Source organism: Chiloscyllium punctatum, chromosome 3, assembly GCF_047496795.1.
Source record: "Chiloscyllium punctatum isolate Juve2018m chromosome 3, sChiPun1.3, whole genome shotgun sequence".
Taxonomy (NCBI): domain Eukaryota; kingdom Metazoa; phylum Chordata; class Chondrichthyes; order Orectolobiformes; family Hemiscylliidae; genus Chiloscyllium; species Chiloscyllium punctatum.
Window position 1 is genome coordinate 141158496 of NC_092741.1, and position 9056 is coordinate 141167551.

At 39.2% G+C, this 9056-nt stretch overlaps 1 protein-coding gene across 2 annotated transcripts in view; it reads right to left on the reverse strand.

Annotated features, from left to right (window-relative positions):
- The window catches only part of adam17b (ADAM metallopeptidase domain 17b), a 74321-nt gene that overhangs the window by 6273 nt on the left and 58992 nt on the right, over positions 1–9056 (reverse strand). For both annotated transcript variants that reach the window (XM_072561569.1, XM_072561559.1), the window contains exons 15-18: positions 7825–7952; positions 4627–4705; positions 3299–3387; positions 2209–2265 (exon numbers count right to left, since the gene is read on the reverse strand). In XM_072561569.1, coding sequence (XP_072417670.1) covers positions 2209–2265; positions 3299–3387; positions 4627–4705; positions 7825–7952 — 353 coding nt within the window. The remainder of the gene's footprint in view (positions 1–2208; positions 2266–3298; positions 3388–4626; positions 4706–7824; positions 7953–9056) is intronic.

The following is a 9056-nucleotide window of genomic DNA, read 5'->3' on the forward strand; positions in this document are numbered from 1 at the left end:
TAGCTCAAATCCTCCAACCCTGGCAACATCCTTGTAAATCTTTTCTGAACCCTTTCAAGTTTCACAACATCTTTCCGATAGGAAGGAGACCAGAATTGAAAGCCATATTCCAACAGTGGCCTAACCAATGACCTGTACAGCTGCAACATGACCTCGCAACTCCTGTTCTCAATACTCTGACCAATAAAGGAAAGCATAACAAACACCTTCTTCACTATCCTATCTACCTGCGACTCCACTTTCAAGGAGCTATGAACCTGCACTCCAAGGTCACTTTGTTCAGCAACACTCCCTAGGACCTTACCATTAAGTGTATAAGTCCTGCTAAGATTGGCTTTCCCAAAATGCAGCACCTCGCATTTAGCTGAATTAAACTCCATCTGCCACTGGCCCATCTGGTCAAGATCCTGTTGTAATCTGAGGTGACCCTCTTTGTTGTCCACTACACCTCCAATTTTGTGTCATCTGCAAACTTACTACCCGTACCTCTTATGCTCGCATCCAAATCATTTATGTAAATGACAAAAAGTAGAGGACCCAGCACCGATCCTTGTGGCACTCCACTGGTCACAAACTTCCAGTCTGAAAAACAACCCTCCACCACCACCCTCTGTCTTCTACCTTGGAGCCAGTTCTGTATCCAAATGGCTAGTTCTCCCTGTATACCACGAGATCTAACCTTGCTAATCAGTCTCCCATGGGGAACCTTGTCGAATGCCTTACTGAAGTCCATGTAGATCACATCTACTGCTCTGCCCTCAATCTTCTTTGTTACTTCTTCAGAAAACTCAATCAAGTTTGTGAGACATGATTTCCCACGCACAAAGCCATGTTGACTATCCCTAATCAGTCCTTGCCTTTCCAAATACATGTACATCCTGTCCCTCAGGATTCCCTCCAACAACTTGCCCACCACGGAGGTCAGGCTCACCGGCCTACAGTTCCCTGGCTTGTCTTTACCACCCTTCTTAAACACAAAGGCCGCCTTGTTGATCTTTGAGGGGCCCTATTCTCTCCCTAGTTACCCTTTTGTCCTTAATATATTTGTAAAAACCCTTTGGATTCTCCTTAATTCTTTTTGCCAAAGCTCTCTCATGTCTCTGTTTTGCCTTCCTAATTTCCCACTTAAGTATACTCCTACTTCCTTTATACTCTAAGGATTCACATGATCTATCCTGCCTATACCGGACATATGCTTCTTTTTCTTAACCAAACCCTCAATTTCTTTAGTCATCCAGCATTCCCTATACCTACCAGTCTTTCCTTTCACCCTAACAAATACACTTTCTCTGGATTCTAGTTATCTCATTTCTGAAGGCTTCCCATCTTCCAGCCGTCTCTTTACTTGCAAACATCTGTCCCCAATCAGCTTTTGAAAGTTCTTGCCTAATACCGTCAAAATTGGCCTTTCTCCAATTTAGAACTTCAACTTTTAGATCTGGTCTACCCTTTTCCATCACTATTTTAAAACGAATAGAATTATGGTCACTGGCCCCAAAGTGCTCCCCCACTGACACCTCAGTCATCTGCCCTGCCTTATTTCCCAAGAGTAGGTCAAGTTTTGCGCCTTCTCTAGTAGGTACATCCACATACCGAATCAGAAAATTGTCTTGTACGCACTTAATAAATTCCTCTAAACCTTTAACACTATGGCAGTCCCAGTCGATGTCTGAAAAGTTAAAATCCACTACCATAGCTACCCTATTATTTTTACAGATAACTTACAAGTTTGTTTCTCAATTTCCCTCTGACTATTAGGGGGTCTAAAGTACAATCCCAATAAGGTGATCATCCCTTTCTTATTTCTCAGTTTCACCCAAATAACTTCCCTGGATGTATTTCCGATAATAGCCTCCCTCAGCACAGCTGTAATGCTATCCCTGATCAGATAATTGGCCCAACATCCAGTCCAACAGTAATCTTTCAACCACTACGCAATGATGATTATCTGGTTATTCAATCCATTGCTGTTTATATGGCATTACTGCATGAAAAAAAAATTGGCTCTGTTTACCCTACAAACAGAAACAATTTACTGGCTGGAAAATAATTTGGGACACCTTCAGTTGTTAAAATAGAAGTTTGTTAATTCTGTACTGAACAAGAGTATCAGAACAACTTTAAAAGTCTACCAACAGACATGAACATAACAAAGCTACATTTAGCTGCTAGAAAAGAAACCTCACAGATAGTTTCAGTCATACGTACACTGGAAGGGAAGAATGTTTTTGTGCTCTCTTCATACTGTTGGTCTAACTTCTTATCCTACAGGGAAAAAAATAAAAATATCTGTTAATTAACATCTGTGCTCCTTTACTATAGCTGAAATTTCAACACTTATTAAAAATTAATTGCTCCTCTACATAAAATGACTGATAAGCATTTAGGCCAAATGATGTCTTTTTCTGCATGTACAAGCTGTTTTGGAAATATCCTTAGATTGTAACAGGGTTATTATAGTATTTACAAGAAAAGAAAAATAGAGACTAGTCACAGCTCAATAGCTGTATTGAGATACATTCTGCATAACCAAGAACTCCATAAAAAGGTACCCTTAAGTAGAACTCCCCTCGTCTAAAGATAATGACAGACAAAAGTTAGAAATAAACAAGTTTTAAAGAGGAATCATATTAGACAACAATTCACACGTATCCAGAAGTCCAACGTTTCTCCAGTACTTAAGATTAGATTCCCTACAATATGGAAACAGGCCCTTCAGCCCAACAAGTCCACACCAACCCTCCGAACAGTAACCCACTCAGACCTATTCCCTTACCCTATATTTACCCCCCGACTAATGCACCTAACACTACGGGCAATTTAGCGTGGCCAATTCACCTGACCTGCACATCCTTGGATTGTGGGAGGAAACCAGAGCACCCGGCGGAAACCCACGCAGACACGGGGAGAATGTGCAAACTCCACACAGTGTTTTTAATCTTTGAACTCAACATTTAGTTCAGCTTCCCTGTTTTTCTTCCCACATACCTTTTAAAACTTATTTTAAAATATTACCTCTCTCCCTTTTAAAAGGTTTCTGCTTGCACCGTTTTCTGATAGGACAATCCCTACTCCAACCAGTTTGCTCCATTAAAAAAAAACTTTTAATACCTTCCTTTCTACAGTGACTTTTCATCTGATGTACCTTTACACAGCCTTTCAATTCTGAACAGCAGTATCATTGCTCCTTTTAATTTAAAAAATGTGATTGAGCAAAACTGACCACAGAACATTGGATACAAAATGTTCCAAAAATTCCAAGAAAGAATGAACATAAAAATGTATCTCTCTTTCTTACCACACAATGGACAAGAATGCTGAGGGGAATCCAAAACACGAGAGAGAATACGACAACGGATCCAACAATATTATCCGCTAAGAATTTCCCTATAAAAGGAGAAGTGTTAACATTTTCAGAAAAACACATTTTCAACTTTGATGAGGTAAATTTTCTAAGTTTCATCCTTTGCTCTTTGATTACTGAATAGCAATTCCCCTAACATTAAGATACATTTACAGCTATTTTCAGGCAATTTTTCTTTTACAATGTCTCGGATGCCCCTGGCTTAAATTTTGTGTCATCAATTTAGCATACTCTATGCTTTGCTGTGCATTTAAGGCATTACCAATCAAAAATGAGAAAAAAGCTCAAAATTTAAATTTATCTCACTAAACCAAGGAATATCCACAGTGAAGGCTTCCCAAAGTCCTGTAATAAATTCAGCTAGCAAGAAAATTGGGAGGCTGGCACATGCACAACAAATTTGCTCGATAGATGAGCAATTCAACCCAAACCAGCATCCAATTACAAATTAATTTTTGATAATGCCGGTGAAGTACCTGAAAGTCTTCCATTTTGCACAGACCTGAAAACTCTAGGATACTAAAGCAAGTTCCAACTCTCATCCTTATTGAGATCAGCTAACACAGGCCTGTTGCTGAAATTAGAACCATTCCAGTTGGAATATCAAAACTGTGCAAAAGTTACATTTATCTGATGTGGCATTTTAGGATCCAACTGTTCAGCGGCAAATCAAGCCAGCTAATGGTTTCTTACACGGTAGCAATTCTGAAAATTGTTAAATTCAACTTAAGTGGATATTTTGCTCATAATTGATTTAACCCCTCATGATTTTCTTTGTTCGAAATCACAAAATAAGCACACAATGGTCCACTGATTTTTTTGTTCTGACACGGGGCAACAACACAACACTGCAGCCACATGGTGTGTGAAAAACAGTGTGCTTTATGATCAGAGTGAACAAGTTGGTAAATCTCTCCTCCTTCCAAGGGCCTGAGCATACATCGAAGAAATTGAGTAGCTAACATGCCATTCGCCTCTTTGATAGAATTAACAGCCACTACCATGTGGAAAGGTTTCTTGACAAAAAATATTCATATGGTCAGCTTTAAGGTTTGTAATGCCAACAGGACAAATCACTTATAATTTAGTATTAACCAAAAATTCATTTTATGGATAATTTTACCTACCCTAAACTCAACTGGTTTAAAAATGTACAAAGTTTAGACTCAATTTTTGACATCACAAATGCAATTTACCGGGAAGGCCTTTTTATTGAGGCAGGAATAAAAGAATTTAGGAGAATACAAGATTTGTGAGCTTACCAAATGTGTTAATATCCAATTTCTCAATGAAGTCCCAGAATCGTTCTATTACATCCTGTACTTGCTTTTCACATTTGCCCTGTAGAAACAAAGAAAAATATTAAGCTACCTTTTCACCATTAGGTCAATGAATGGCTTTTACAGTTACGCATATGAAAGTTACAGTATTACATTTTTTGGACAGCAGTAATGGTTCTGCTGTTGCAATTATGCAGGTTCATTATCATCATCATCATCATCTTTCACAATCAGTCATTCATTTCTCCTGCTTTTCACCCTATCACAATGCTTTAGGATTTCATCCCACCACTTTACCAAGCATTTCCAGTACTCTGTTATTTTAGTCCAACTCTGAAGTCAGGTTCAGATCGGATTCCTGAAATAACCTAACAATTACCATGCTGAATGTTGGACCAGACATGGATAACTCAAAACTTTTCTCTTAGAATTGCTATGTTAATCTGTTCAGAGAAAAAGTTCAGTCTTTTCAGAACAAAGTGCTTCTAAAAATGCAGCATTTTCTGTCGGGCTATTTCAACCAGGGCAGAGGCTGAAAAAAGCTGAGTGAGAAGACTCCACTTTTGCAGTTGTCCAAAAGATTTGAGGTACTTACAGTTTGTATAGGTTGATCTTCAATAAAACGGGTTTCGATAACACAAATTCAGTGTAACAAGATTGACAAGTTGGGGACACTGTTTCTAAAGTGCAAACTTTTAAAGCATATATTGGTTATAACATGATTCTGGACCCATTAGTTTAAATGGTGCTGCTATTACGTGACTTTCTTATAACACAGGACTGCACAAGAACGGAACTAACATATTACAGGAGAACTGACGATATAGACAAAAGTGGGAGTTGGAGCGTGAATGAGCTGATCATGGCACCAAGGTACAGGATATCATCCAAATGGGGGAACTGGAAAGAATGTAGTGGTATTAGGGGGCAGTATAGTCAGGGATTACAAACCATTCTCTGCAGTCAGCAACAAACAAAAACTGTACAATGCCATATAGCCTGCATGAGGCCAGAATTCAGGAGATCTGCATGGGGCACAAGAACCAGTACCAGACAAAGTGGGATTGTACCATTGGGACAAACGTTAGCTGAACCATCTTGGGGTCAGTGTCCCAACAAGTGGTAAAACTAGGAAGGTAGAGAGGAATTTTAGTTACTTAAAAACCAAAAGAACTGTGGATGTAGTAAATCAGAAATAAAAAAACAAATTGCTGGAGAAGCTCAACAGATCTGGCAGCATCAATGGACAGAAATGAGGGTTAATGTTTTGGGTCAAACCACCCTTCCTCAGGACTTTTAAATTAAGTAGACGAGGGAAGCGATCACACAGCAAATGGTTGAGTGAATCAAAGAGAAATGACAAGGCAATAGACCAAGGTGTCATAAAGGTAATGATTATCAAAGTATGGCAGGAAGGGACAGTGACTGCAAACTTAAGAATGTCCTGACAGATAGGCCCAGAGTTTGAAAAACAGTTTTGAAAAACTGAACTCAGGGTCCAAACCTGAATGATTATGATAATGATAAATAGGCAGCTGTGATGAAGATTCTTAATAAAGCATTGCTAATGCAAGAATCTAAAGTGGAACAAAATGATTTTTGGTATGTGGTTGTAAAAGTGTGACTCTCTTAAAACCAAAGTACAACACAACATTTACAATTAGTTATGTGATTTGAGTTAAATGACAAGAAACCACCTGGAGAGGTCATTACTAAGGTGTTTGCTGACTGGAGTCTTACATGAGAGAGGGAGAGAGAGAAACTGTATAGGAGAAAGCATTAGTGAGACCACACCTGGGATACTACATTAATTTTTTTATCTGTCAAGAAATTACATACTTGAATAGAGAAGGTTCACTAAAATAATTCATGGGATTCCAGGGTCATCCTATGAGGGAAGACTAAGTCATCAGGCTAATATTCTCAAGAATGAGAGGTGATCTCATTCAAAGTTCTCACAGGGGTTGACAAACTAGGTTTCCCATGGCCACAGGAGTCTAAACTAGGGGACAGTGTCAAAATAAGGGGCAGGCCATTTGAGACTGAAATATGGAGGGTTTTTCCTACTCAAAGGGTGAGACTTTGGAATTCTTTGGAGTACATTCATGACTGAGATTAATACATAATCCTGAAAAGCACTGTACATTAAAGGAGTTGCCCAAAAAAGCAGATCTTATTAAAATGAGTTTTATTAATTAGCTTTAGCAAAGAATTAAATAAAAGACTTCCAGTTGTGAATACAAAATACATTTTTAAGTGACTAAACAAGATTTGCTCAGGTAGCCTGTAACATTCAAATGCTGAAATGGCACTATATGGAACTATAGAACAGGAGAAAGTGAGGACTGCTGATGCTGGAGATCAGAGCTGAAAAATGTGTTGCTGGAAAAGTGCAGCAAGGAGCAGGAGAATCGATGTTTCGGGCATAAGCCCTTCTTCAGGAATGAGGAAGATGTGCCAAGCAGGCTAAGATAAAAGGTAGGGAGGAGGGACTTGGGGGAGGGGCGTTGGGAATACAATAGGTGGAAGGAGGTTAAGGTGAGGGTGATAGGCCGGAGAGGGGTTGGGGGCGGAGAGGTTGGGAAGAAGATTGCAGGTCAAGAAGGCGGTGCTGAGTCTGAAGGTTGGGACTGAGATAAAATGGGGGAAGGGAAAATGAGGAAGCTGGAGAAATCTGCATTCATCCTTTATGGTTGGAGGGTTCCTAGGCAGAAGATGAGGCATTCTTCCTCCAGGCGTCATGTTGCCATGGTCTGGCGATGGAGGCGGCCAAGGACCTGCATGTCCTTGGCAGAGTGGGAGGGGGAGTTAAAGTGTTCAGCCACAGGGCGGTTGGGTTGGTTGGTGCGGGTGTTCCAGAGGTGTTCTCGGAACTATAGAACAATAACTAACAACAATCATGGTTTGTAGTTCATTTACCCAAGGGCATGGCACCACAGATTACACCAGCATTAAGACAATACCAACAGGCTAAGATCTCAGAAGCAGTGATTCATCCATAGGACTGAATTAAGATATGGTTCAAAAATAATTTGAGATGGCTATAAAAGTAGTAAAAATTTAACAAAGGACAATAAACCTTTTAAAGTAAACATGTTCTTGTTAAATGCAAATTACCTTAAGTCACATAAACCATAGATACACATCCATAATCACGCAGTAATAAAAGTTACCACTTACATGTCCATCACAGAATCCAACTGTGCAGGGTTTCCCTTTGCGCAGGTACAGAAATTTGTTGTTTTTATCTACATAGGGTCTACAAATTCCATTATCTTTGCAGCAAACTTTACAGGAATCATCAGTCTCTAAATACAATAAAATAATTTAGAATACCATTGTAATATACATCAATTCAACAAAATAGTAATACATTAAAGTCAGATGAGAATGTAATGCCAAAGTTCAACTAAGAAAATGAAATTAGGCCATCACCAGATGTTCTCAATGTACATATAGGATTTCAATTCTCTCTAACTGCCCATCATTACCATCTTACTATTCTGCTTTAGGCAACAATTGAGTGAAGACTTGGTTCCACGAGCAACAGCAACACTTCCCAATTTTGCCATTTTGAGGAAGGGTTAAGACCAAGTGGCTGGCAATTCTGTCTTCAATGGAATTCTCTTAACTTGATATTTCAAATACATCATATCCCCCAATCTTTCTATCTCCACAAATATAACCAGTTATATCCTTCCATCCTCCTTCCTCCATAAACAGCTATGTTCCGCAATTCCCCTTCCCCTAAAATATGGAGAGAGGACTGCTGCTACTGGAGATCAGAGTCGAAAAGTGTGGTGTTGGAAAAGCACAGCCGAATCAGGCAGGATCCGAGGAGGGAGTCAATATTTCGAGCATAAGCTCTTCCTCAGGAGCTTATGCTCAAAGCCTCCACTCTCCTGCTCCTCAGATGCTGCCTGACCGGCTGTGCTTTTCCAGCACCACACTTTTCCCCTAAAATATACCAAGTTGTTATCTATTTAACCTACTCATTCCATTTTCTTCAAAACTGTTTTCGGCATCTTATTTCGCATCTATTTGCTCGAATCTGATCCATTCTGCCTTTATTTGCTATTCATAACTTTTATTTTTAGTAAATTCCTTATTAAAGACTTTGTCAGTAAATAATTTGTCTGGGTTATCAAAAAAAAACCACAGTACACAGGTAACTTTGAAAATGTCTACTGGAATACATCACAACTAAACTTAATCATGTCCCCATCCAATACCTGTACCTCTGCAACATACGGTGAATTTCTGAATGGCTGAACAGAACTATCCCAGCTAGGTATGCTTACACAACAAAAAACATCAAACTTGAAACATCTTTGATCTGTATCTAAGCAGCGGTGTGTTTTGGTCTGAATGTGTAGTTTCAAAGTTGGAATCAATTACTGTAAAAATTACTT